The sequence below is a fragment of the Chlorocebus sabaeus genome, chromosome 26 (genome assembly GCF_047675955.1).
Source record: "Chlorocebus sabaeus isolate Y175 chromosome 26, mChlSab1.0.hap1, whole genome shotgun sequence".
Lineage (NCBI taxonomy): Eukaryota > Metazoa > Chordata > Mammalia > Primates > Cercopithecidae > Chlorocebus > Chlorocebus sabaeus.
This window is the reverse complement of record NC_132929.1, coordinates 9,623,644-9,651,436: the sequence shown is the minus strand read 5'-3', so window position 1 is coordinate 9,651,436 and position 27,793 is coordinate 9,623,644. Positions and strand designations below refer to the sequence as shown.

At 44.2% G+C, this 27,793-nt stretch overlaps 3 protein-coding genes across 5 annotated transcripts in view; 1 reads left to right on the top strand and 2 right to left on the bottom strand.

The window, feature by feature from the left end:
* The window catches only part of AVEN (apoptosis and caspase activation inhibitor), a 182,914-nt gene extending 180,875 nt beyond the window's left edge, over nt 1-2,039 (top strand). The window contains exons 5-6 of the mRNA XM_008017153.3: nt 414-774; nt 1,553-2,039. Coding sequence (XP_008015344.3) covers nt 414-774; nt 1,553-1,668 — 477 coding nt within the window. The 3' untranslated portion in view covers nt 1,669-2,039. The remainder of the gene's footprint in view (nt 1-413; nt 775-1,552) is intronic.
* Nucleotides 2,040-2,162: 123 nt separating this feature from the next.
* Nucleotides 2,163-27,793, bottom strand: part of RYR3 (ryanodine receptor 3) — a 551,601-nt gene continuing 525,970 nt past the window's right edge. Inside the window, exons 90-103 of one of the 3 annotated variants that reach the window (XM_073012013.1) lie at nt 26,935-27,106; nt 25,341-25,427; nt 23,850-24,050; nt 19,872-20,002; nt 14,895-14,937; nt 14,337-14,464; nt 13,556-13,616; nt 13,093-13,239; nt 10,217-10,351; nt 8,358-8,514; nt 7,644-7,708; nt 7,164-7,264; nt 3,984-4,035; nt 2,163-3,117 (exon numbers count right to left, since the gene is read on the bottom strand). In XM_073012013.1, coding sequence (XP_072868114.1) covers nt 3,022-3,117; nt 3,984-4,035; nt 7,164-7,264; nt 7,644-7,708; nt 8,358-8,514; nt 10,217-10,351; nt 13,093-13,239; nt 13,556-13,616; nt 14,337-14,464; nt 14,895-14,937; nt 19,872-20,002; nt 23,850-24,050; nt 25,341-25,427; nt 26,935-27,106 — 1,576 coding nt within the window. In that variant the 3' untranslated portion in view covers nt 2,163-3,021. The remainder of the gene's footprint in view (nt 3,118-3,983; nt 4,036-7,163; nt 7,265-7,643; nt 7,709-8,357; nt 8,515-10,216; nt 10,352-13,092; nt 13,240-13,555; nt 13,617-14,336; nt 14,465-14,894; nt 14,938-19,871; nt 20,003-23,849; nt 24,051-25,340; nt 25,428-26,934; nt 27,107-27,793) is intronic. The other 2 variants (XM_073012014.1, XM_073012015.1) reach the window with 2 other exon arrangements.
* LOC119627843 (cytochrome c oxidase subunit 7C, mitochondrial-like) lies at nt 21,492-23,703 on the bottom strand. Its single transcript, XM_073012017.1, has one exon. The coding sequence runs from the start codon at nt 22,011-22,013 to the stop codon at nt 21,822-21,824; it is 192 nt and encodes a 63-aa protein (XP_072868118.1). The 5' UTR covers nt 22,014-23,703; the 3' UTR covers nt 21,492-21,821.

The window sequence follows — 27,793 nt, the reverse complement described above, 5'->3', positions numbered from 1 at the left end:
ACAATGAACAGATCTGATTTGCTAATTACTTCTTGGTGACATTTTACAGATGTTCATGTCTCATTACAGATTTAAGTGTAAAGCCAAATAGACCTGTGGTCCTCTGGCAGTTTTCAGGCCAGCGCTAGGAAGACATGGACCTTTTCATTCCAAATCTGAGCTAGTTAGCACATGGTCGAGGTGGGGAGACTGGGAGGCACAGTGCTGGCATGTCTCAGTGAGGTCTCCCACATTTACCCCAGGTGTTAGGAAGGGTGCCCACCAGGGCCTGGAAAGGAGCCACTTTGTGAACTATCCGAATTAAGTTTCCTATGTCACCAAGTTTGATGGCTTCCTTTAGCCTCCTATGTATTTACTGAAGCCAAGATGGCAAGACTCACATTTTTAACTCAGTTTTTATACTTCTCTTTCAGGCCACAGTTCCTTTAGAGCTTCCTCAGGTGAAACCAAAGAGAACTGATGATGGCAAGGGATTAGGGATGCAGTTAAAGGGGCCGCTGGGGCCTGGAGGAAAGGGGCCCATCTTTGAGCTGAAATCTGCGGCTGCTGGCTGCCCTGTGTTGCTGGGCACAGACAACCCAAGACCGGGTCCTTCAACGGATTCTCAGAAACCCACTTCCCCACTGCAGTCAGCAGGAGACCACTTGGAAGAAGAACTAGATCTGTTGCTTAATTTAGATGCACCTGTAAAAGAGGGAGATAACATCTTACCAGATCAGACATCTCAGGACCTGAAATCCAAGAAAGATGGGGAAGCGGTCCAAGAGGAAGAAGGTATGGCTTTCCTTTTATTCCCCATGAATCTCGATTCTGGTGTTTTTTCAAGAACAGCCCCACCCGCATCCCATCCGCACACACCCCTCTCAGTGTCTGACACTGATCCAGTGTTGTCCACTGACATCTATTTCTGAGCTCACATCTCTGCTTCACCCTGAGCTGACCTTTCTGACAACCTTCCTCTCACTCGGCACACCAAGCTTCCAAAGCTGCTACCTGCCTGACTGCAGTAGAAACCTGGGGCTGCAAATGGAATTTCCGCTATCACAAGGCACTGGGATACCTGTAGCCTTCAGCCGTTCGGCAGTGGACCTTTCACTCGACTGACAGGCCACCTCTTCGTTCTTTTTTCTTGCTATTTCAATCTTACATTTTGACAAAAGAATGTCACATTCTAATTTCTGCATGTCCTGTGAGAGGTGGCCCATCTGGTGTAGAGGGGCCCGGGGTGACTGCCACATCCATGTATTGCATTTGAGATCCTTTAATTTTCCAGGACTGCTGCAATAATAGTAAAAAGAAAACTGAGCTGTTGGTCTTTTTAAAAAAAAAAAAAAAAAACCAACTAGCGAGGTGTGAAGTTCAACTTCAGAATAAAGAGGGACTCCTCTACCCAGCTGTATTTGTTCAGATAGGACTGTATCATCTTAGGGAGTAACAATGATGAGAATGTTTCCCCTTGTTGTAAGGAAAGTAATAATTAGGGCTGGATTCTATCTGGGAACAAACCTGAGGGAAGCATCTGAGGGTGTTAACGTTGTTTTTATTTCCCCAGTTTGTGCAAAACCATCTGTGACTGAAGAAAAGAACGTGGAACCTGAACAACCAAGTATATCCAGAAATGTTACCGAGGAAGAGCTGGAAGACTGGTTGGACAGCATGATTTCCTAAAATGGGGAAAAAAAGTGCCTGAAGCAAATCTTGGTTGCCTTCTAAGGGCAGGTGGGCATAAGGCTGTCCTTCAGGAACAGCCAGTTTACAAGCATGCCCCAAGCTAGTGTGTCCCATTGTGCTCGCAGCAGTAAATGCTACCTCTGTGTTTGACATCTGAAAGAATACATTGAAGCAGCTTGTTGCATTTGTTTTTCTGGCTTAGTAATCTAATAGATTCCCTCAAAGGCGGGATATATACTCTGGCCCTTGTTTCTAGCCTCCTTCCTTGCAGCGTTTACAGCATAGCAGGTGCTGCTGCTGATTAAGAGAATAGATGCAAACAAACAAGGCTTGCATTTGGCCAAAATAAACAAATGCTGGTCTGTCCAGTTTTGCTTTCTTTCTTGTGTGGGGCCCTGGGCAATTTGTCTCATGTCCCCTTTCCCAGCAGTCACAGAGGAGCTGTAGAATCAACCAGAAGTGGTACATTCCAAGAGGCCAAACCACAGAGGTGTTGGTGTGTATTACTTTATTGCAGTGGGCACTTCATTGTATTTGAGGAGATTCACCTAAACATAGCAGCTCCACTACTTACAAGGACCATAAAGCATTACTCCATTTTGGCATAAGGTTGAGACTTTTTCTGAAGTTTCAGTACAGTACTTTTCTTCTAATAACAGCAGTTGACCGCTGTTACTAAAAAAACTTGTATGAATAACCTTCAAGTGCAGTTTCATAAAGTAAGACAGAAGATCACAACTTATGAATGGAACTGTCCTTCTGGAACACAAACATAAAAAACTTGCATAGCTATATCTAAAGAGGTTTTAAGGCACTTAATCGATATTTCAGTGTCGACAAAGTGTCGGGTTTTTTTCCTATTTCTTTAACTGCTTAAAGCTTTTCTGGATACAGTCACTAGCAAGTATCATGGGAAAAAATTAATTAGACTGCAGTTAACATTATCTTTTGTAGTTCAGACCCTATGAGTCACAAGTTGGATACCATGGTGACATTCAAGTGTTTAAAATTTCAGGTATTACACACATTCGAGACTTCATAATTCACTAGCTCTTTCCTTAATGCTCCCATCCCAACAAACAAACAAAAACTTGAAGGCATTTGCCTAGAGATTACTTGATTCTTCGCCATCCTTAAACATTTTGACAGGTTCTTTCCCACAGTATATGTCCATTAGGCACAAAAAGCCAAATCAGTTTCAAAATAGCACACAGATTTTTAGCAAACAGCTTTTTTAAGGGAGGCATTTAGAAAATGTCACATTTCAGATATGTTGCAGAACTGTAAAAGGAGAACTTTATTTCATGGGAAGTTGACTGTCCAGAACTGTGGCGCTTCTTTCATGCAGATTTATCCAAGCTGATCTTCATACTGTTTACGAAAGCAGTCACCGGCTGGGAAGAAATCCCAGCACCTTTCTTGGTACATCTTCCAGACATAAGATTCCTGAAATAATGGGAACAACGGGTGCTTATTTATTTCTAAACCACAGTAAGCGAAAACCCAGTTTGTTTTTGTTCTCTGATATGAATTTATATGAGGCCAAACCTGCACATTCATTCTTGCTCTATTCTGCTGTTTGGGGAGCAAGAAGCCGTGTCTCCCTGACAGACACACGCTGGCAGGGAAGCAGAACAATCCCCTTCTGCCCCAAACAAAACTGAAACCAATCCATGTTTGCCATTAAAACTACTTAACAATTTAGCAATAAGCTGATTCCACACCACTGGTGGAAGACGGAGGAATGCATGAGGGAACGTTTATTGCTAGCTAAATCCAGATCTGGAAACCGGCAACCTCTGCCAAAGAAAGATATTTGATATGTTTGGTATTGATACTTGAATAATTTGATAACTGACGTTTTCCTCCCTTGTTCTCTACCTTTACGTTTCTTTTTCACATTTAGTCACAAAATTTGACACATCCTCTCACATGCACACCTCCAGGCTCCTGTGTCACCCACACATGAGGTCGTTATCTTTTTTAGGCTGTCTCTCACTCCGTTGTACTCTGATTTTTCTGCTTTGTTACAGCCACCCACTCCATTCCTCATTGTCTTTTTCCTCTGTAACGTTCTCCCCACCTCCAGCTCTTCTAGTCTGAAGCAGTAGCTATAAGCGTTTGGAAAATGTCAGTGTTTGTTGGGAAGGATAATCAGGAGGACCTTGGCTTCTTACTAAGTCACAAAAAGTAATGTGGGGCCATCTATCTATCTATTTCAGATAGCCTATGCCCTACGCAGTCTCAAGGTTTAGCAAAGGGAGATCTAACATGGGTGTGTGATTCTTAATTGAAGGCATTTTGTTTCTCACCTGACCCGTGTGCTCTGTTTCATCTTTATTAATCAAATACATCAGAAAGAACCTGGAACGAGGAAAAGATAGTATTAGATACTCTGGTCAAGATCCAAGTTCATTCGCATGGATTAACTGTGATCAGGGCTCAGAAAGGCTGTTTGGTCCCATGCTGTCTACAGTGACTTTAAGAATCAGGGAACTGTGGCATAAGGATGCACACCATCACTTGTGTCCATCATAGTAAAACACATGAATCTCGAAATTAGCCACTTTGTGAGGAGAGATGCTTTTTGCCATCCCTAAACCTCGAGCTAAGATCACTTGCAAGGTAGCATTTTGGCCACCATTTTATTGTTAACAAAATTCTAATAAAACAAATGGTAGCCCAAATTCTTACCATAGAATATTTAACAGGCCATTTGTCATCTCATAAAAATATAGAATTGAAATGATGTGTGTGTCTCAAGAATATCTGTCATGGAAAAGTTAGAAAGTATTTCATCTCGCTGAGTTGCTCTGATTCTTCCTGAAGTCTAGTTTTGTTTTTATCATAGATAGCTGGGGGAATGCCAGTGGAGTTTCACTTGCTTTGTGATCTGTGTCTTAGGTTTGAGTTTGTCTGTGACACATAAGTATCCCAGGGGGCAGGGGCTGAACTCTCAGCTCACATTACGTGAGCTCAGAGACAGTTTCCAAAGGAACCAGGCTCATGTCCTTCAGGAAAAGGCTGGCGAGGCTGGCGATATGAGAAAGTAGAAATTCTGTCCTGAGGGTGGAGAGCCTGAGCCCCAGATCTGGAGTTCTGTCAGGGTGATACTGTGTTTAGAGCTTCAGGTCCTGGCCCACAGTAGCAGCTCTAAGTAGGTTTTTTGCCTTTCCCCTTCTTGTTTACTGAGAAAGAAAGCAGGGATTTAATCTCTTTATCCTGTTTGATTCTTAGGGGCTTGGGACATCATTCCTTGCCCAGCACATTTACTTGACAAAGCACCATTTTGGGTGGGAGGCTCAAATATGAACAAGTTGGGTTCTTTCCCCTCAAGCTTGCTCCCAGAGGGGATAGAGACAGGAAAGAGACCAGTGTAGCAGGGCCATGGGAAGGCACAGAAGGGGTTCCAACCCAAATGACAGCATCCTTCCACGGTCTGTCATCTGCGGGTACTGACGTGGCCATGGACTCATTCACCTCCATTAAGATGTATACTCTCTTAATGGGAATTGAGGATTAAATACTCATGAGGGAAGGGCACATTAAAGTTATCTTTTTAAAACTCAACTTTTTGAGGCCAGGCGTGATGGCTCACGCCTCTAATTCTAGCACTTTGGGAAGCTGAGGCCAAGGCAGGTGGATCAGGTCAGGAGTTTGAGACCAGCTTGGCCAACATGGTGAAACCCCGTCTCTACTAAAAATACAAAAGTTAGCCTGGCATGGTGGCAGTTGCCTGTAGTCCCAGCTACTCGGGAGGCTGAGGCAGGAGAATCACTTGAACCCAGGAGGTGGAGGCGGCAGTGAGCCAAGATGGTACCATTGTACTTCAGCCTGGGCGACAGAGCGAGACTGTCTCAAACTCATGTTTTTGACTTAAGAAACTCATCCCCTAGCAAAAATGTATATCTTTGTCACTTCTGACAATGCCTTCTCCAAAGGCTGGGCGTGCTCTATCCTAAAGAAAGATGAGGGCTCAGCTCTAATCCCAGCACTCTGGGAGGCCAAGGTGGGTGGATTGCTTGGGCTCAGGAGTTCGAGACCAGCCTGGGGAATATGGCAAAACCCCATCTCTACCAAAAAATACCAAAAAACAAAGCTGGTGCTAAATGAGTGGTGTGTCTGTCCCAGCTGCTCAGGAGGCTGAGGCGGGAGGATGGCTTGAGCCTGGGAGGTGGAGGTTGCAGTGAGCCAAGATCACACCACTGCACTTGAGCCTGGGCAACAGGGTGAGACCCTATCTCGAAAGAGAAAGAGAGAAAGGAAAGAAAGATGACTCTCTAAGCTACAAAATAGAGAAGGGGGAAGAGCTAGGCTGGGGAGCAGAGCCCAGCATTTTATTTTTTTTCTTGAAAATGAGCAGTTGCAGGGTCTGAGTTATCAGGTGATAAAATCTATATACTCTTCTGTAAGTGTTTAAGTTTTATAGGAAGTACCTAGTACCCAGTAGGTTCAGGTAACTTGTTCTTCAGTGAATGCTTTACCTTAGAAGAAGTAAAACATTTATTAGTTGCCTACTGGGTGCCAGGCATTGTTCTAGGTGCCGGGATAAAGCAGTATGAAAGGGCCGGGGGTGGTGGCTCACACCTGTAATCCTAGCACTGGGAGGCTGAGGCAGGCGGATCACCTGAGGTCAGGAGTTCAAGACCAGCCTGGCCAACATGGGAAAACTCCCATCTCTACAAAAATGTAAAAATTAGCTGGGTGTGATGGCGGGCGCCTGTAATCCCAGCTCCTCAGCAGGCTGAGGCAGGAGAATCGCTTGAACCCGGGAAGCAGGGGATGCAGTGAGCCAAGATTGCACTCCAACCTGGGCAACAGAGCAAGGCACTGTCTCAAAAAAAAAAAAAAAAAAAAAAAGTAGTATGAAAACAGATATGCCCAAAAATATCCCAGGTCATGGGGCTTAGCTATTAATGAGAAAGGACAGACATGAGGAGGCCTGAAAACTGACCACAGAATTTAAAAACATGCAGGTTACAGGCCCCTTTGATAAGACCCAGTCTTAAGATGTGGTGGGGAGGAAAGCCTGCCAGTAGGAGGTTCACAGGAGAATGAGAAGCGAAAAACTGAAGACAGTGAGTGAGCATGGACAGCTGTCCATTGTGCTGAAAGGGAAAAAGAAGTAGGGCTATAGTTGGAAGTAAAAGTGGGGCCACAGATTTTTCTTTGTTTAGGATTTTAAAAAAGCGTATTTATATGGTGATAGAAGAAGTCCAGTAGAGAAAGAGAAATTGCTGGAGGTATGTGTCCTGGATGGAATCCAATCACAGGTTGAGGGGCTGGCCTTTTGCTAGGAGCAGGAATTGTCCACAACACACGTCTATCACACATGGGAGAGGCAGAGTCTATGGACAAAGGTACAGGTTCATGGGGACTCCTGGAAGTTCTGTTCTGGTTACTCTTTTTCCAGCAGAGACTGAACTATATGACATAATTGGCTTTCTTTATGCTACAAACTCCTATCAGTTCTGTTAACCAAGAATACTCACAAGTAGTTGGCTAAGTTGTGCTCTTGTAATGTATGTGTTTCAAAACCATGAGGGGTCGTGTCAAAGTAGTCATTGCCAATCCCACAGATGAAACATTTGGTCTAAGAAAAATAACAGGCAGAAAAGGCATTTGTAGGCATAATATAGGCAGGAGAGAAAACTGTCATGATTCTATCGAATTGAGGGACAATGAAAACTTTCTCATGCTTTTGGCTATTAGTCATTCACTCAGTGGTACCACACACCTAGCTCCTGGTTAGCTGAGGATACTGCTCCCTCTGATTATGGGACAGTGAAGAAGGCAGCAGAGTGGCAGGCCTGGCAGGGGTATGGCAGAGTGCAGAGCACAGGGCATGGAAAACAAACTGTGGTCTTGCTTAGTACTGGCCCTAAGTAATAGTGAAACCTATTGTTTAAAAAATCCATTTGCTTCTGGGGATATTAAAATAGAGCTGGGATTAGTAGTTAGAGGAACATTACCTCCATATCTTCTCGCACTTGTTCCTGCTGGTCTCTTAGCTCTCCGAAAGCATCAATAATAAGACCTGGAATTTTAAATACAAAGACAAAGCAATCTGTGGAGTGGTTCGGGGGTAGAGGAATGATAGAGGGATTGGAAGAAGCTACTTTGTTAAAGTGAATTATCAAGCTGAACCACTCAAAGCAAAATTAGAAAAATAATACTCGTGTTTCTAACAATTTCGCATTGTTCCTCCCAACTCTACCTTTCAACACTATGCAGTGCTGTTAGCTACTTGCTTCTCCCTTAAATTCATCATCTTTCTCCAATCTTGACAAGCTATTGACTGAAATACCATTCTTTCCCTCCCCTCCCCTGCACTGTCCAGCTCCTCTGCTCCTACCCTATCTCCCTCTCTGGGAGGAAAATGAAGATGACAAGACTAGCCACAGGAGAGAGCTCAGAAGCAGAAGTGAGGAGGAAATAATTCAGAGTAGAGGAAAAGAAGGAAGGGGTTTGTCTGTATGGATGAAGCTTATAACTGTGCCTGGGTGTGTCTTTGGCTTTATATATAGCCAAGGCCTCAGGTATAGTAGATGCTAAATTAGCTCTTGCTAAATTAACAAGTAAGTGAATTCACACACTTCTTCATAAACCAATTAAGTCATAGATGCAAGAAGGCAAAAATAACTAGATTAAAACCTGTTCATACTCAACATAATTGGCAATCATACCTTGAATGATGGCCAGCAAGATGACAATGACAAAGAAGAAAAAGGTAATGTCAAAGACAATGCGATACATTTCATAAGGATCACCAGCAGGGTCTTCAATCTCGTCACCAATGCCACCTCCTGCTCTCACTCCCACGTACATGTGGAAAAGGTAACACTAGAGAAGAAAAATAATGGAGATTTAGGCACAAGTCACAGTTCTGTTTTTAGCAAGATGGTCAGATCATTCATATGATTCGGTCAGATTATGGCAGCCCTGAGCCAGGAGAGGGGAACTCTTCAGAGGTACCAGTATTCATGCTGCTAGCTGCTGTCCACTACACGCTCTGGACAGTCTGACATCTACAAAGATGGAAAGACTGTTGTTACATTTAGGCTTTTAAAAGGTATTTTTAGGCCCATTAAAAAGAAAACAGTTTTGAACTATTTGATAGAACAGAATTCATTTAAGGTGGATGTAAGTGAAAAGATCTTTAAGCCTTGATGTGCATCGCCTATGCCAGATGCTAATTTTTCCTCATTAAGACTGTTAGCCTGGCCTTCAGGCTGTGCCTTAAACTGCACAAAAGGCCCCTCTTCTTCTTCTGTGTTCCCCTTACACCTGGTGGGGCAGGGGTTCCTGCAGCAGGAAGGTCAAATATAACGGACCTTTCTGCTTCTCCTGCTCTGCAGGTTTGAGCCAATCTAGGCCCAGGCCCACTGAGCAGGGCAGCCTCCGTCTCTCCACCTGATGGGATGGGTTAGACGCACAGAGAAAGGATTGTCTTAAACCTGGAAAAGCAAAAGCCAGGGCAGCCTGAAGACCTACTGGTCATACTAGTACTCTAGGGCTGGTGCTGCTGTCTCATGACGGTGCTTGGCCCCAGAAAGCATGTGGAGAGGTTTTCGCCAAGAAGCGTCGCCTCTTTCACAGAGATGCTCACAGACTGGGCAGTTCACTGTCCCCTGTCCCTGAGACACATGTTCTTTTTCTGAAATCTGGTCAAAATAAACTGGAGATGCGGCTGCAGCCAAGCTGGCTTACTATGGGCGGTGCCTTTTTGCTCACGAAGGTCTGGCCTGACAGGACTCCCCCTCCCCACCTCCAAACCTCCTCCTGCTGCTGTCGTGTTCTTCAGCCGATGGTGGCTGTCCGGAAAGAACCCCTGACTGGCTTGCTGAAAGAAATGAAGTGCTCAGTCCCGGCCCATGGGACTTTGCTCTCGGTTCTGAGAAACAACGATCAAAGCTCGACGCCCATGAAATTTAGACACAGGTTTCATTCATCATACTGTCTTATCTTGGCCAGGCGCGGTGGCTCACGCCTGCACTCCCAGCACTTTGGGAGGCCGAGGTGGGCAGATCACCTGAGGTTGGGAGTTCGAGACCAGCCTGACCAACATGGAGAAACCCCGTCTCTACTAAAAAATACAAAATTAGCCAAGCATGGTGGTGCATGCCTGTAGTCCCAGCTACTAGGGAGGCTGAGGCAGGAGAATTGCTTGAACCCGGGAGGCAGAGGTTGTGATGAGCCGAGATGGTGCCACTGCAGTCCAGCCTGGGCAACAAGAGTGAAACTCTGTCTCAAAAAATAATGTCTCATCTTTACCCCAGAAAAAATATGGAAGAATGATGACCCCACTGTGCAGGGTGCATCCCTTTCCACGGGGCTCAGATGTGTGGTAATGAAACCTACCTCCGTCACTTCTGTCTTCCCAGGACACTCCTGTTCGGAGGAGACATCTGTCCTCTACTCTAATTTCCGCTGTGATCTGTAACTAACTCTACAGCTCTCACTTAATTCTCCAGAGCACCCCCTCGCAGCCCTTCTTCCCAGTGAGGGCGTGGGGTGGGGTGGCCCGCAGTGGGTGGGCTCTCACCGTCATCATGTCGTCACACTTCATATCAGGCTCGTCATCGTCTTCGCTTTTGTTGTAGAACTTGCGGAAGAAGTTGAAAGCCACCACGGTATACAGATACACCACCACGGCCAGGAGACCGACCGTCAGAACCAACTGGGAAAGGGACGACAGAGAAAGGAAAAGGAGTGGGGTCTTCTCTACCTCAAAAGGGTCACAGGAGCCTCTAAGAAAACAAGGAGGAACAGTGAGGACCAGCAAGGAGAGGAAATGGGGAAGGGGTGGAGGGCGGCTAAGAAAGCTATCAGGCCATGAGCAGAGGAGGAAAGATGAGACCACAGGTAAAGAGAAGCGGGCTTACTGGGAGAAAAGAGTAACGATGGGGTGTTAGAAGTCCTGGCCTCCAGTACCTCAGAATGGGACTGTATTTGGAGATGGAGATACAGCCTTCGAAGAGGTAAGTAAGTTAGTTAAAAAGTGAGGCTGTTAAGATGGGCCCGCAGCCAATCTCACTAGCATCCTTAGAAGAAAAGGAGTTGGGGACACAGAGAGCAAGGCTAGACACAGGCACACGTGAAGGGACAGTGAGGGGAAGCAGCAACGAGAGGGTGGCTGTCCACAGCCACGTGGAGGCCCCCGAGGAGGCCAACCCTGCTGGACTGTGACACTGGACTCACCGCCTCCAGAACTGTGGAAAAGACATGTCTGTTGTTTAACAAAATACCAGTCTGTAGTACTTTGTTCTGGCAGCCCAAACAGACTAATGTATAGGGTATTAGATTGGGCATAAGTAAAATATAAAGGAACTTAAGTATTGAATAGTGAAGGTGCTATGAGGAGGGGTATATGTGTTTTGTTGTTGTTCATACAGAGCTAGCTCTTACCTGAGGCTTCACAATGCAGCTTCTACTCTAATGTTGCTTCTTAAAAAACCCCAGGCCAGGCACGGTGGCTCGCGCCTCTAATCCCAGCACTTTGGGAGGCTGAGGTGGGCAGATCATGAGGTCAGGAGATCGAGACCATCCTGGCCAACATGGCGACACCCCATCTCTACTAAAAATACAAAAATTAGCTGGGCGTGGTGGTGCGTGCCTGTAATCCTAGCTACTCAGGAGGCTGAGGCAGGAGAATCACTTGAACCCGGGAGTCGGAGGTTGCAGTGAGCCGAGATCGCTACACTGCACTTCAGCCTAGTGGCAGAGCGGGACTCCGTCTCAAAACAAAAACAGAAACAAACCAAAGGTTCTTTGGACTGGTGGGTATCCCTACCTTACACTATTTCATAAATAATCATGCACTGGATAATTATCACAACTTTGAAGGCACTCTAAAAATTACGATGGTGGAGCTGAGTCACACTTTTTATTACCGAGAGTTCTGCCCAGGCCGTTTGCGGCGTCCTAGGGCACGCTTGCTTCCGGGCTTTACGAGTGCGAGTTCAGTGGCTTAAGTGAGGACTACACGGGACTTGCACATCTGACCTCTCTCGGGGACTAGGCATTGAGCTGGGAGATACGAATATCAGCAGGATCAGAGCTTTGCCTTCAAGGAGCGACACAAAAGGGAGTGGGCACAAGTGTGAAGATAGCACCAGAGGAAATGTATTCAGCAGACTCGGGGGAGGAACAGTCGCTCAGACCTCGGAGAGCAGACCTCGCAGAAAGCAGTTGGTTTAGGAAAAAAGAGAAAGAACTTGAATTTTGCATCAGGGAAGAAAAGGGGTTGAATCTAAGCTCTGCCACTTAGCAGCTGTGTGGTCTTCGGTGAGACATTTAGCCTCTCTGAGCCTCAGTTCTCTTATCTGTAAAGTGAGCCTAACATCTACCTTAGCAGGTAGTTGTGAGACTGTCACCGTAACTGGGACAGGGCATGAGCTTGGCACATTTTAACTTCCATCTTGACTTGTACTTAGGAATGAAACGCTCAACAGTTTGAATCTGTACACAAGGAGGAGCCATTAGAAGATTTTAACATGGTTATAGCCATTGCTATATCCAGTCTCATCAATATCTAATCTTCTATATATTGTCAGTCAATTCCTTGATTATATATTAACTATATAATATGTATTAACTATATAATATATATACACACCCATATAAAATGTGTACTGTGTATAAAACAACCATATACGTATGTATCTGAAATCATTGGTTCTTAATTGGATGCAGATATCGGAAATACCTGGGGAGTTTTCTGTGTACGTCTACTTGCTAACCCCCAGGGAATATATCAGATTCATGGAGGAAGGGATAGACCTTAAAAAGATCTCCGGCCTGGCATGGTGGCTCACACCTGTAAACTCAGCACTTTCGGAGGCCGAGGCAGGTGGATCACCTGAGATCAGGAGTTCGAGACCAGCCTGGCCAACACAGTGAAACTAAAAATACAAAAATTAGTTGGGCATGGTGGCATGTGCCTGTAACCCCAGCTACTTGGGAGGCTGAGACAGGAGAATTGCTTGAACTGGGACCTGGGAGGCTGAGGTTGCAGTGAGCCGAAATCCCACCACTGCACTCCAGCTTGGGCTATAGAGCGACACTCTGTCTCAAAAAAAAAAAAAAAAAAAAGAAAAGAAAAAAAAAAAAGAAAAGAAAAGAAAAAAAAAAGATCTCCAAGGTTATCCTGACGTGTCCATCACCTCACTCCCTCCCCTGGTTGATCTAAATATCACGGGTCACTGAATCAAGGTCTTATGCTTTTTACATGATGGTTGCAGCTATATTTTTAATTGGCTACAATTCTGCAAAAACAATCACCACTAGTTCAAGTGTTTGGCCAAGGAAAGTACATTATACACCACGACACATTCCTTCCTGTCATACACTGTATACTACCTGTTTTTTTCCCTATGCATATAGAGGTTCATTCTGTTCTGCACCAGTAGAAACCAATACCTGTTTGCCATTGTGAGTTACAGATGATAGAATGGTCCTCAGTGTCTTGAAGCCCATTGCGATATCCAGCAGGTGAGCAGCGAAGAAGAAGTTATTGTAGTGGCCCAGGACTGACATGGTTGTATACCAGGCAAGGTAGAGAAAGGACTGGGAATGGAAGAAAGCAGCTTTTTAAGCATTTTTGCCTCATAATGTGCTCATTAAACCATTTTTTTCTGATTTTGGGGGACAAACTGAGGATAGAGGGGGTTTAGGTGCTGAGGTGCTGTGAGCTGGCCCAAGAACTGCCAAGTGGGCCCCATCTATCTCAAACCATTGTATAAGTGTTCCCCCAGCACGGAGAAGGCTCTTGGTCTTTGATAAGCCATCCCTGAATCTTTCTGAGCATCCTGCATAGCTTGCTTCTCTGTGGCATCCCTGAACCTGGGGTACAGAATTTTGTTTTTCCAGGTGCAATACTTACGTTGTCAGTAAACACAACTCCAAGCTTCCAGATATGGTACTTCATGTCTATGGAACTTAGCCTAGAGAAGAACACGTAATTTTAAAACTTATAAATGTCAAGAGGTTAATAAGGGGGAAAAAGTAAGTTTTTTCTTCTCTCAGGTTTCATAACCTAAATATGGCTCTCAGCTTTATCAAGTTGTACGTGTTCCCCATGAGACAAGAGAATGGTTGAATCACATAGCCTGAATTTTTTTTTCTTTTTTTTTGGGGGGACGGAGTCTTGCTTTGTCACCCAGGCTGGAGTGTAGTGGCGCGATTTTGGCTCACTGCAACCTCTGCCTCCCAGGTTCAAGCGATTCTCCTGCCTCAGCCTCCCAAGTAGCTGGGACTACAGGTGTCCATCACCACGCCCGGCTCACTTTTTTTTGTATTCTTAGTAGAGACAGGGGTTTCACTAAGTGGGCCAGGCTGGTCTCGAACTCCTGACCTCGTGATCCACCCACCTCAGCCTCCCAAAATGCTGGGATTACAGGTGTGAGCCGCTGCGCCAGCCCAACCTGAAAATTTTAATTAGACTTTCTCTTTCAGCTCTATAGGGCACAAAAATGTATTGGTTTTCAAATTTTTAAAGCAGTGCTCTCCCAGTGTGTGAGAACCTAGAAGCAACACCTAAGCCAGCCCAGAGCCCGAGAGAGCAAAGACACGGTTGTGCTTTTTCCCTCAAGCAACTGAAGAGGAATGGAAAAACAAAGGATCTGTTTTAGCTGCTTTGCATTTGAATCCTAAGTCTTTGGTACCATGACACCAGAGAAGCCGCCTCTGCTTTGGTCTCTTCTACTGGGCTGAAGTCAAGAGCATTTTTGTCCAAACCCAGAAGTTCGGCAATGCGCTCTGCTCCGTAGAGATCGCCATACTTGTTGATCACCTGAAGCAAAGGACGACAGGGTGAGCTCAGGCCACACGCCACCACCAAATATGTTCTAGCTCTGGGCACTTCAGAGCTTTGCTGCCCTATGGGCAGTCTTCCAAGGGGTAGACTAAGACATAGTTCAAAACGCAGAAAAAAGAAAACCCGGAGAAAAAAAGCAATGAAGACAAGTCAATGATAACTGTAAAAAACAACATCTACTATGCAGAAAACCATGAGGATTGTGTTCACTTGTTTAAGGCAGATGAGTGTATGAATGAAGCCAAAAACCTACATATGCTCATATCCAACCCCTTCTGTGACTTACTCTTCTTGAGATATTATCATAAAAGTAGCATCACATTTACTCATGTTTGTATGTGGGGAACTTAAACATAAACCACAATTTTTTGTGAGCACAGAGCTCACCCCTACTAACAAGGCATACCTTCCTCTTTACAAACTTGTCCCAGTAGTTATTAGGAAAAGATCTGAAAAAGAAAACGAAAAAGGTTGGTTCTTCATTCTTAACATCAAGGAAAACACATCAAGAAACTTTTCATTGTGAGTGCCTGGATCTGGGGTTTTTTTGATTTGTGTCCTGCTCACCAAAGAATTCAAGATCTGATTGAAGTTCAGAGTCATCACAGGTCTACTGAGTCACATCTGGTTTCACTACTTTGTATTGGCTTCTGAAACACTCAGAAGGCCACGGGGCAGTTTCTGCCTCAGAATTATGACTTGGAGCCAAGAACTGTGAGGACGGATTAGAGACAGATACATGTTTCTAAATCCTTTCCCTAATCCCAGTATAACCAGAAACAAAATGCTACAGAAAACACAGGCATTCCATTCAATGAGTCACGACATTATGCCAGCTTCTGGGGTAGATAATGGGGATGCGGGATGTGGGATGTGGGATGTGGTGGAAAGTGCAGACAAAGTCCCTAACTTCATGGAGTTTCCAGTCTGGGAATCACCTTTAGTTTATTTACATTGGATTTTTTAAACTGAGGGGTTTTCCACTCTATTTTCTATTTCCACGTAATGCCGCAGGGCCTGCTTTCCTCCGGAGTTGGATCCCTCTCTTTTTGGAGGTGGTTCTGTACCATCCCCTAACATCCCCAGAGAGATGATCTGTCTTCTGTCTGTAGCTTGTACCAGCTCCACTGCAAATATTTCTTATTGTTAAGAGAGAACTGTCATCTTCAGGAATGTTGGCAAAAACCATTGCCACTATGTTGTTCCTATCCAGACTTACTGAATCCTTCCTGTGGGAGTTCCTTGTAAGGCTGGGTTGCAACCTAGGAGCCTCTGGCCTTTGGTGCATGCATTCTTACTGTCGTTTTCCTTATTCATTCTTTTTGGTTCTGGAACACAACAGTTCCCTATTCTCCAGAGACCACCCAAGTTGTTGATAAGGAAATGAAGAGCTCCCACTATTCACTGACGTCTCAGAAGAATAACCCCAGCAAAAGCCGCCTCTCCCCCAACAGGGTGGCAGAATTTTTTTTTTTTTTTTTGCTTGTTTTTGGTTTGTTAAAGCAGTTTCTTTGTCTTAAACATTTAAATGCCACTTGAAAGCAAAAACAAATGCTGGTGTTACAGAGTAAACTGCTAATAGTTTATCTCTGGGGGATAAAAATAATTATTTTGACTTTCTTCCTTGTACATCGCTACTTGATATTTTATGCACTGCATTTAAATGGAAAATAAATAAAAATCAAGCCATGCTCTCTCTGACACACTGATACCGCCTTTCTCTGAAATCATTTATACAAAGGGTCTGTAACATACAACTCAGCCTGGTAGCATTTTGTTCTAAGCACAAGATTCCACAAGTGATGCTGAAGGGCCAAGGGCCAAGGACCACAGGCTCTGGGCATGACCCTTTCATAGACACGGTCTTACCTTCACCTGAGCATTCTGCATTTCTTGTCCCCTGACTAGGTATGCAAACTCCTTGAAGGTAGAAAACAGATTTTTACTTGTTACTAGTCCTTAAAGTGTGGCATAGAGAACAGACCTTCAGAAGGAAAGCGGATAAATAAAGTAGTACATCTAGACATGGATGCTCAGGAAAGAAGTACAAGATGCTCAACCCATTTAGTAATCAGCGAAATGTACAACGAGGTGCCATTATACACCTACTAGATCAGCAAAATTATTGGCCAATAAGTGCCAGCAAAGAAGTAGAGAAGTAGAAACTAATATAGTACTGTTTGGAGTATAAATTGGAACAAACATTTTGCATATCCTACTATTCGGCAAATTTCTCTCCTGGGTCTATACTCTAGAGAAATTCTTCGACTTGTGTATCAGGTATAAGAATATTCACTGTAGGCCGGGCGCGGTGGCTCACGCCTGTAATCCCAGCACTTTGGGAGGCCGAGGCGGGCGGATCACAAGGTCAGGAGATCGAGACCATGGTGAAACCCCGTCTCTACTAAAAAATAGAAAAAAATTAGCCGGGCGCAGTGGCGGGCGCCTGTAGTCCCAGCTACTCGGGAGGCTGAGGTAGGAGAATGGTGTGAACCCGGGAGGCGGAGCTTGCAGTGAGCCGAGATTGCACCACTGCACTCCAGCCTGGGCGACAGAGTGAGACTCCGTCTCAAAAAAAAAAAAAAAAAAAAAAAAAAAAAAAAAAAAAAAAGAATATTCACTGTAGCACTGTTTATAAAAGCCAGAAACTTTAGAAAACAAGTTGAAATATTTACCGTCAGGAAAATAGACAAATGTGATAATATACATGATGGAAAATACTACAGCTTTGAAAATGAACAAACTATAGCTACATACATCAACATAGGTGAGTTTCCAAACATAATGCTAAAAAAATTCAAGTGACAGTATAATGTATATAGTATAATTCCATTTATATTAAGTTCAAAATAGTCAAAAGAGTCAAAATATATTTAGGGACAAATACCTCAGTGGGAAAACTATAAAGCAGGAGAATGAATATCACTAATATCACTGATTGCTAATTATTTAAGAATCAATATTACTAACCACTAATGAACATCAAAAATGTAGTTAGCTGTGTGTTGGGAAGATATGATCAGGGAGGATAATACAGGGGATTTTGAATCTCTCAGTAATGTTCTATTTTTTAACCTTTTTGGTTTATAATTATACTGTAAAATGTACGTATACATTTTATATGTTCTTATTTATGTGTGCTTAACAAAATAAGAGTAAAAATTTTAAAAAGAAAGCTTCCATGACATATAGTTAACTGAAAAAAATCAAGTTACAAAACAGGAACGTGTACTATGATGCCATTGTGAAAAAAATTAAACAGTGGTCTACCTAAAATTTTAAAAATAGCTATTTATTTATGCATTTCCTACTCATGGACGTTTAAGCCACTCTAAGTAAAAAATATTAGCAAATACCTTTGTTGGGACATTTTAGCGTACTTGTCTCATTATCTTCTTAGGATACATTTCTAGAAATTGAACTGCCTTCTTTTTTTTTTTTTTTGAGACGAAGTCTCGCTCTGTCGCCCAGGCTGGAGTGCAGTGGTGTGATCTCAGCCCACCGCAACCCCCACCTCCCAGATTCAAGTGATTCTGCTTGTCTCAGACTCCCAAGTAGCTGGGATTACAGGCGCCCACCACCACGCCCAGCTGATTTTTTTTGTATTTTTAGTAGAGACGGGGTTTCACTATGTTGGCCAGGCTGGTCTCGAACTCCTGACCTTGTGATCCACCCGCCTCGGCCTCCCAAAGTGCTGGGATTACAGGCATGAACCACTGCGCCCAGCTGAAATTGAACTGCCTTCTTACTGGGACTTTTAGGCCATATCCCCTTGTATAACAAGACATAAGCATTACTGATGATTGCACAAAGCTTACCAAAGGATTTAATAGTGTCTAAGATTTCTGTAATGTAATGACAAAGCATCAGAAACAGTGCTTTTCCTTGTGTGAGAAGATTGGCAGGGGACCCGCAGGCAGGGACAGACTTAGGATGTAAGGATGTGCCCGTTCACATTTTCCCCCTTCTAAGAGAAGAGCCTTCCTTTTCTGGAGAATATAAAGAAATATGCTTAGTTGGACCTTTGCAGAGCTGCTTCTCAGTTTGCCTGATCATCTTTGGAGAGGACACAGCTTTCTTCCGCTGGAGTCAGGGTTGCTGTTTCTTACCATGCCTAGCTGAACTGGCACACCTGAGTTCCAACACAGTCACCTTTGTTTACATAGTTGACCCTATTTCTTTTCTTTTACCACATTAGTTTATCTTGAAAGTATCACTTACTTTGTGAATCAACTGTCATTGGAGCGTGACACTTGCTAATGGTGATGGCCATTTTTTGGATAGTTAGGGGAAAGGGAATGAGTGACAGCTTAATGCCTACCACGTGCCAGGCATGTGCCAAACATCTGCCACATACATTCATTGATCCTCTGCAGGATGATATTCTCATCCCTCTATTACTGACGAGGAAACTAAGGCTGAGAAGGCTTGATTACCTTGTGCAAGTTCACAGACCAATAAGCTTCAGGGCCTTGGTGTTGCCTGCCTGTCAATCGGTGCTCTTCCTTCTTCCCACCACAGCGCTGCATGCCTACGAGAAGGAAGGCTTGCCTCCAGAGGTCTTCACATCCCTACCAGACAGCTCTATTTACCTGCCCATGTAAGTGCCTCTCAATCTTATGTTAAGAGGAGGTCTCTTACCAAGCAGGCTATTTGGTTAAGAAGACTTCAGGCCAGGCGTGGTGGCTCACGCCTGTAATCCCAGCACTTTGGGAGGCCGAGGTGGGTGGATCACCAGGTTAGGAGATCGAGACCATCCTGGCTAACACAGTGAAACCCTGTCTCTACTGAAAATACAAAAAAATTAGCCAGGCGTGGTGGTGGGCGCCTGTAGTCCCAGCTACTTGGGAGGCTGAGGCAGGCGAACGGCGTGAACCCGGGAGGCAGAGCTTGCAGGGAGCTGAGATCGCGCCACTGCCCTCCAGCCTGGGTGACAGAGGGAGACTCCGTCTCAAGAAAAAAAAAAAAAAAAAAAAAGAAGACTTAAGAGATGGCACAGTTATAGCAGTGCTGTGCCATGGAAGGCTATGGAAAAGCTGAAGCTGATCAACTGGATCTCTAGACTCCTTGGCCACTTAAGCCTGGAAACACTGTGTGACTCGAACATGGAAAACTAGTTTAAGCAATATTGTACTGGACTGTCTGGTCTAAATCAAATACACGCAGTACCTTCCGATAATATCTTCTGTCCCTGTTAAACTAATAGAAGTCTATACAAGTATTTGATAGGCAGTAAGTGGCTTTACTGAAGAGGCAAGGGAGAAAAGTCCCAGAAACCAAAAGAAAGTTTGTATTAACCAGTTTTAAGGCCAGGAGGAAAGAGTTACTCTATTTACAGTAGAGACTCCATCTCCTTTTTAGGTTGAGGTAGAGGGACACTCACGGTGTGTTGATCACCAAGCGGTCCCACTGCCCCTTGATGTCATCTTCAGATGGCTGTTCGGTGATATATAGGCCATCAAACTCCAGCTTCCTGGCGATTTCTTTTTCCCTTTTGAATACCACCAAAGGCACCTATGAGTGGGAAGACAATGGTTACTCAGAGCAGGCTTTGTGATTAAAGCACGTGCTCCCAGGTCTTCGTCACAAATTAACCTTCCAACTTCAGAGCAGCAATCTCCTTATAGTGGAATTATTAGGGTGCCCAGTTGTGGGATCAAAGCCCAATGAATCTCTTTGGCTAAATACCCCTACCTCTTTAAACCTGATCTAATTTGGGTCACCCTTTAAGTTTTCAGTTAGACAGCTAACATTCATACAAACTAGACTCCCTGACCGATGCCAGTGTGCAGGCCATGCCCGGGCTGAATGAGTTAGGACTCCTAAGACTCCTCGGCTGGAGGTGAACCAAGATTTAGAAAGGACAATAAACCATTCTACAGGATGGATGCCACAGGAATAGGATGAAATGTTCCAACTCCCTTCAATGTACAGGGCCATATTTATCTCATAGCTTTGAAGGTGAGTTCATGGAACATGCTTTCATAGTTAGAATGAGAGGATTCGGTCTTTCTGTATTCAAGTTTTCTTCCTGAGATTCTGTCCGTAAAGAGCTCCTTCCAGGTAGTGGCATACTTGTTTCCTACTATCACTCTCCATTCTTTTATAATTGGAACTTTTATTTTAGACTAGATATAGTGGTATGGCTATAAGGACCTACTGCCAAAGGGGAACCCAGAAAGGGATTGGAAAATAATCCTCTTGCCCCAGCCACCACTAAGTGCACACACACTCCAAGCATGGGACAGTTAATGAGGCCAGAGGATATTGCTGAAATCCTAGGAAATGAGAAGTTACAACTGACAAAGCTCCTCCAGCCAGAAAAGCTTAATTCAGACAGAGCTAGGGCGTCTCATCTCGTCATCTCAGCTGAGATGCCACTGGCTACTTGGCGACATCCTTGAAACCTTCATCTCCAAACCCATGATATGCACGTACCCCACATCGCTTTTGTTCAAAACAAAAGAACAAAATTCAGATAGTGATTTGTAAAGAGTTACCTCTTGCCCTGTTTTTCTTTAAAACAATGAAATAACACTGATAAACTGAAAAACTCACGATAGGAAGGTGGCCAAGGCTAGCAGCCACTGCACACTGTGAGGACCTGATGATGACTGTTAGTGCACAGATGATGTGGGAGGTGAGGCAAAGCTCAGCGACTGACTAAGGCCTGCTGTGCTCTGAGTGACTCTGAAGAACAGCAGCAATATCAAGTTGCAGAGGGGTGCTCATCTCTGGGATTCCAAACATTCCCCTTCAATCTTCTAGAAGTTTGTATACTCTCATAAAGAGAACTTCCACATTCTTTACTTGCTAAATAGTGTTTCTTTTTTGTTTTCTCCAGGTCACAGTATAATCTGTACTCCATCTAATAAGCTGAACTCTAGGATCACAAACTAAGGAGCAGCAGCGAACGTGCTTGAGGGTTTACTACGTGTTCTGAGTACATTTACACATACTACTACATTTAATCGCCCCAGCAACTTTAGCAACAATACTCATTTTTTAAAAGATCGATTTGTATTTCCCTTTTATTATATAAATTACCAATAAAATCCTGACCTGGAAATAAAAAATTTAATATAACCTCAGTTTAACACCATTAAATAAGCTAACTCACAGAGTAATACTGGAATGTTACCCAAATAACAAAGTAGGCAAATGGCCAATTATTACATTCCCTATTTCAAAAAAGAGGCATTAAGCATTCATGTCATAAGTTTATTGATAAACATATCTAGTATGCCATATGAGTTAGAGTTTGATCCATTTCCAGAGGCTGCATCTCTTAAAATGCTTTTCATGTCTGTTACATGGATGAACTGAAACATCCTTATGTTTTAAGCAGTTGGTGTCTTACTAGAAGGAAGGGTGTAGCAAATACAGATCCAAAGTACGAACACGTCTTAGCTAGTAACGCCCACTTGTTTTCCACTGAAAATGGCAAATTCTTCCCAGGGCCCTCCTCATAGTGGCTCCTACAGACCACAGAGGTTGTGAACCTCTGGACACTCTGGCCCAACATAGCGCTGCTGGAAGCCCTGCGAAAGGCACAGACCGAGGACAGATGAAATGGCGGCACCTCACCAAGACCTTGTTTTCACGACCTTGTTCCCCCGTGCTCAAGGACCAAAAGGAAAGATGGGAAAATAACAATACTCATTTTTACGGATGAGAAGATAGAGGACTGGGAGTTTAAGTGGCAGAGTTGTGAGTTCAACCCAGGCAGCCTGGCTCCAGAATTTGCAATGGAGTCCTTAGTGTGGCCCAGGGCACAAGGTCTCTTCAGCACGGTAGCTGGACTTCCTACATGACACTACAGTTCACTGGGGGAAGAAAGGACCACAATATAGGAAAATATTTCCTGGACTCTTCCCAGGAAGAAGATGGCTTGCTGTACTTAAGGAGACTTCCTACTCAAGAGAAGGAAGAAAAACATGTAATAAGCAAAGCAGTGAGAAAAACACAATTATGATGTAGCAGAACTAGAACTGGACTTGGGACACCAAAAATTGAATGACTGGAGATGGACATAACTGTAGTGGTTCTGAATATGACCCCAAGGAACCATGCCTCCTGGAATTCATGCCTTTGTGTAGCACCTCTCCCCTCTACCGTGCAGCAGTGAATCTGGGATGGCCACGTGACTTGCCTTAACCCACAGAATGCAATGGAAATGACACTGTGCCAGTTCTGGGCCTAAGACTCAGGAAGGCTTAGCAGCTTCCACTTCCACGCTCTTTTTGGAAACCCAAGCCATCACGCAAGAAGTCTAGCTACCCCACTGGACAGAGCATGTGGAAAGGCCACACGGAGAAGGAGATGCTCTGAATCTACAAGGAGAGAAAGAGGGAGCGAGAGAGAGGCCCAGCTACCCCAGCTGAGTCCATCCTTCCAGTTGTCCCCCCATGGAGCTTCCCGGCATGGGAATGTGCCATCTTGGCCATTCCAGCCCAGCTGAGCTCACAAATGGCTGCAAATGTAGCCCCTTTACATACAGCAGAGGAACCGCCCAAATGTGCCAGTCATCTCACAGAATCAGAGGGATAAGCAGTTGTCATTTTAGACCACTAAGTTTTAGAGTGGTTTGTTATGCAACAACAGATAACTGAAAACTAACACATCAGTAAGCTTTCTTCTGAGATCTTGGTTACCGCCTAATGAAAAGGTATTTTTATAAAAATTTCAATATCAATTCAAAGATCAGAAGACTCTCTCATAACTAGCTCTCGTGTGACTTAGCCTGATGACTCTAGTTCTATGAAATTCAACAAGAGGTACCTGAAATGGGACTCCTAGCGCAAGGCTTCTTGAACTTGAAAGTGCGTACAAATTGCCCAGTGATCATGCTAAGTGGTAGATTCTGAGTTGAAAGACTTGGGGGCTGGGCGCGGTGGCTCACGCCTGTAATCCAGCACTTTGGGAGGCCGAGGCAGGTGGATTACCTGAGGTCAGGAGTTCAGAACCAGCCTGGCCAACATGGTGAAACCCTGTCTCTACTAAAAAATACAAAAATTAGCTGGGCGTGGTGGCAGGCACCTGTAATCCCAGCTCCTTGGGAGGCTGAGACAGGAGAATGGCTTGAACCCGGGAGGCGGAGGTTGCAGTGAGCCGAGATTGTGTCACTGCACTCCAGCCTGGGAGACAAGAGTGAAACTCCATCTCAAAAAAAAAAGACCTGGGATGAGGCCTGAGACTCTGCAGGTCTAGGCAGCTCCCAGGTGATGCACTGCTGCTGCTCCACGGAACTTACAAAGATGTTTACAAATAGCAACATCTTAGAGCAAAGGGCTGGCTGGGCTCAAAAAGGGCACTTCTTCCTCAAGGAGTCAGATTAGATCCAGAGTGGCCAACAGCTCACCTTCAGGCAGTAGTAGCCCACCACACAGACTAGAGAGATGATGGTGTGGATGACGGCCAGGGCCCGCAGCGTTGGTGCCATATACCCAGTGCTCTCCTGAAGAACAAAGAACACCATCGCTTCTTCCTCTTCCTCGTCATTAAATGAATTCCATAGGTTTGCAACATCCTCTGTCTCTTCTTCTAAAGGTTCTTCAGTGACCTGGCCCAAAACACACACTTACTTATTAAACATCAAAAGAACCTCAGCCATTGGGCACTCCTCAAATATTTTATATTATTAGCATATGCTGTACAAATAGTAGTGACTCAACATTAGTGGCTGAATGAATGAGGTTTTTAGGTAACTTATGACTGGGAATCACCCAGTATCTCTAATAATTGCCAAGAAACTTTTAAAAAGGAGACAAAAACCTATCTCTTGAAAAGAAAGCAAAAAAGTTAAAATTAGGAAACTTACTACATAGGCTTATAATCCTTGTGCCACAGAAGGAAATACTCTGATCATACTGTGGCCTGAGAGGAGGCTGAGACACACACACAAGCACGAAGCATGTGTGTGCCCGCTCCCCCACCCACCACTGCCACCCAGCCAGAGACTCAGTATTTTCCATTCTTTCTGAGATGCCATTTACATTCACGGCTTCAGCTGCTATTCTTACACACATGACTCTCAAATCTACGTCTCTGAGGCTTTGTCCTGTAGCTCCAACTGCTGGCTTTGTCTCCTTGGCTGTCTGTCTGAAGTCACCTCAACCTCAACGTGTTTAAAACCAAGCTTTGCCTCTCTTGGCTATAGACTTCCATTTTTCTTTTATGGGCAACAGCAGGTCCTTAGTTTGTCCAGTGGAAAGTTGAGGTGGATAAAACAATGTTTCATACAAATTAGACTGGTGGTTTTAAGTAGAAAGGGAGATAGGCAAGAGATAGAAAAGCCAGTTAAAGACTGTGTTGAGAATTCAGGGCCTTTCATTAATTCATTGCACTAACAATTATTACCTGCCTACAGCACGCAAGACCCACTTGCCAACGTTCAAAACCTTCGTGTAACTTGAGCAGTCCCCTCTTTCCAAATCCTGTGAATTTTTGCTTTATAACGCTTCTAACAAATAGGCTAGCTATAATGCCCCTTGGTTACCTTATTCCTTGAAGAAAGAATGAATTGTGTTTATTATTCATTTTGAAATACCTCGTGGTTCCTAATATAGGGTCTAGCTCATGGTAGATGCTCAGCAAGTATTTGAAGACTAAATTTAAGTAACAACTAAAATAAGCATGAACGATTGAAATAGTCCCCTAACTGGCTCCCTTGTCAGTGGTCTCTCCACTGCTAGAAACTGTATTCCTTTTAGAAGCCAATGTCTTAGAAATTTGCTACCTATTAGAATGTTTGCTACAATTAAGAACACAAGTTCTGTCATGATTCTTTTTCTACACATAGTATACTTAGTATACAGCATATTTAGCAAATAACCCCTGAATGAAGTGTCACCTTATAAAAAAGCAGGATGAAGTTGATAGCGAAGGCTACAAACAGAGCAAGGAACCTCAGGTTGTAGAAATTCCTGGCCAGGTAATGCTGCAAAGAAAAGGACAGGCAAAAGTAGAAGAGCTTTGGAAGGAAAAGAGAACTTCCTACTTTTACACAGAAGGGCAATTCTGGTTAGAAGTTCACACATGACTCGTCCTTCTCTTGGATGACTACTCTTCTAGGGCAACCCTGGCATTCTTTTTTCTTTTTTTTTTTTTTTTTTGAGATGGAGTCTCCCTCCGTCCCCCGGGCTGGAGTGCAGTGGCGCAATCTCGGCTCACTGCAAGCTCTGTCTCCCGGGTTCACGCCATTCTCCTGCCTCAGACTCCCGAGTAGCTGGGACTACAGGCGCCCACCAACATACCCGGCTAATTTTTTTGTATTTTTACTAGAGACGGGGTTTCACCATGTTAGCCAGGATGGTCTCGATCTCCTGACCTCATGATCCGCCCATCTTGGCCTCCCAAAGTGCTGGGATTACAGGCATGAGCCACTGCACCTGGCCGACTGTGGCATTCTTAACACAGCCATGGCATGACTGTGTCATCTCATGAACATGGAACCAAAATGTTGATTAAAAAAAAAATTGCTTTAGAATTGCTATAAAGAATCCTGCTCTGGCTTATTGCTCAGGGAGCCAAAGGCCTAAACACGTCACCAGCAGAGGACTCTAGCCTTGCCTTGAAGTGCTGTGTGTATGCGTATTCACAGCAAGCAATCTGTTAGGAAATTATAAGTAATCTAGGCTCGCAGAAGACTCTGGCAACTCCCAACCTGGATGTAGCCATTCTGTGGCCTCAGGCAGCAATGTGTCCTCATTCCTTTCCGAGTTCCAGTTTCCAGGAGCCTCGTCTTCTCCCTTGTTGGAAGCAACATTCCCATTCTCGCTGCCACGTTCCCCAGAAAAATTGGCATCCACAGACTGGAGTGGAAGCTGCCTGGGTAAAGTTCCCAATCTCTCTGTGGGGAGCCCTCACCAATGGTGCTAGGGAAGGTGTGGTCCTGGCCTTCAGCCACTATACCTCACGGGGCAATGTATCAGAGAAAGAATATTACAAGCTGTTATAAGGTTTGATTACCTATAGAACAGTCAAGGTTTGGAGGACTAGTGTGGGAAGCTAACATAACAGGAACATTCCTTCTGATTCCCACATGATCAAACCACTTCTGAACTTTTGGACCAGGATCAGCTAAGTCCCCACATAATAGACATAAAGGACTAGGTAGAAAGAGGTGTTCCTGCTCTCCTGGTAAGGAAACAGGTGACAGAGGACATCTTGCTGATAGCAGAGCTATTGGAGGACTGTGGTTCTTTCCAGGCTCTCCCCCTTTTCTTTCAGAGCTATTGGAGGACTGTGGTTCTTTCCAGGCTCTCCCCCTTTTCTTTTCCTCCAACAGAAAAGGAACAGGTAGAGACATGGGAAGAAGAAAGTGTAGGAATGAGAAAGGAAGGAAGTGTCACTGACCAAACAGTGAAACAAATCAGCGACACCTCTCTGCCATCTGCCTGGGCCAATGCCTGAACCATGGACAGGGCCAAGGCTAGAGCACTTACCAGTAACTTGGTCTGATAGATGTCCAGCCCTTTAAAGAAATTGGCTGTGAAAGCTTCCGGCTTCTCAACCTTCTGACCACACCGTCGCTTCTTCTTTTTTGTCACCTCTGTCCACAGGTACTCGGCTTGCTCCTCTTCTTTGTCTTTGTCTTCCTTCTCTCCATCTTCCATGCTGCAGAAATGGGAAACCCACTCAGCAGGGCAGAAGGGAGGGCGGTCTGGCCCAAAACAGGAGACGAGATTAAAGAGAAATCTGGGTTGAGGGGGCAGGAGGTAGAATCATTCCTTGAGGGTGGAAACTTCAGATCTTTATCAACCCACAGTGGCTGGACATTAAATTTATATTTAATGAGTGGCGACCACTTGGATGAACCATGATCTTGGTGTACATCAGCTATATACAAGTTTGTACTCTTCTGAAATTAGACTTAACAATTTTTTTTCCCCTTCTGAAGTTACCCTTTATTTTCTAAGCAATAGTACCTACTCTTCTAAGCTTCTGGCAAGATTTAATAAGATATTGTATAAAAGACCTGAGCACAGGCCTGACAAATAATAGGTATTTAATAAACATTAGATATAATTGTCGTCAATATATGAAGTTGCAAAGCCATCTGGCCAGAGAGTGAAACTCTGATCTGCTAGTGGGATTATAAACTTAGCAAGATGAATATAATGTATTTATTTTATAGCTAGGGTAAAAGGAAATATACCCAGGGCTTGCAGAATAATTGCTTGCATTGATAGAAATCAAGTTTTCTATTCACTATAGCAACAGAATATCAGATGCTATCAATAACTATCCTTATTTTTTTCCTTTTTTTTTTTTTTTTTTTTTTTTTTTTTTTTTTTTTGAGAC

What these genes read in the sequence shown, in the direction of transcription:
- LOC119627843 (XM_073012017.1), bottom strand. Translation starts at nt 22,013, where the DNA reads ATGTTGGGCCAGAGTGTCCAGAGGTTCACAACCTCTGTGGTCTGTAGG.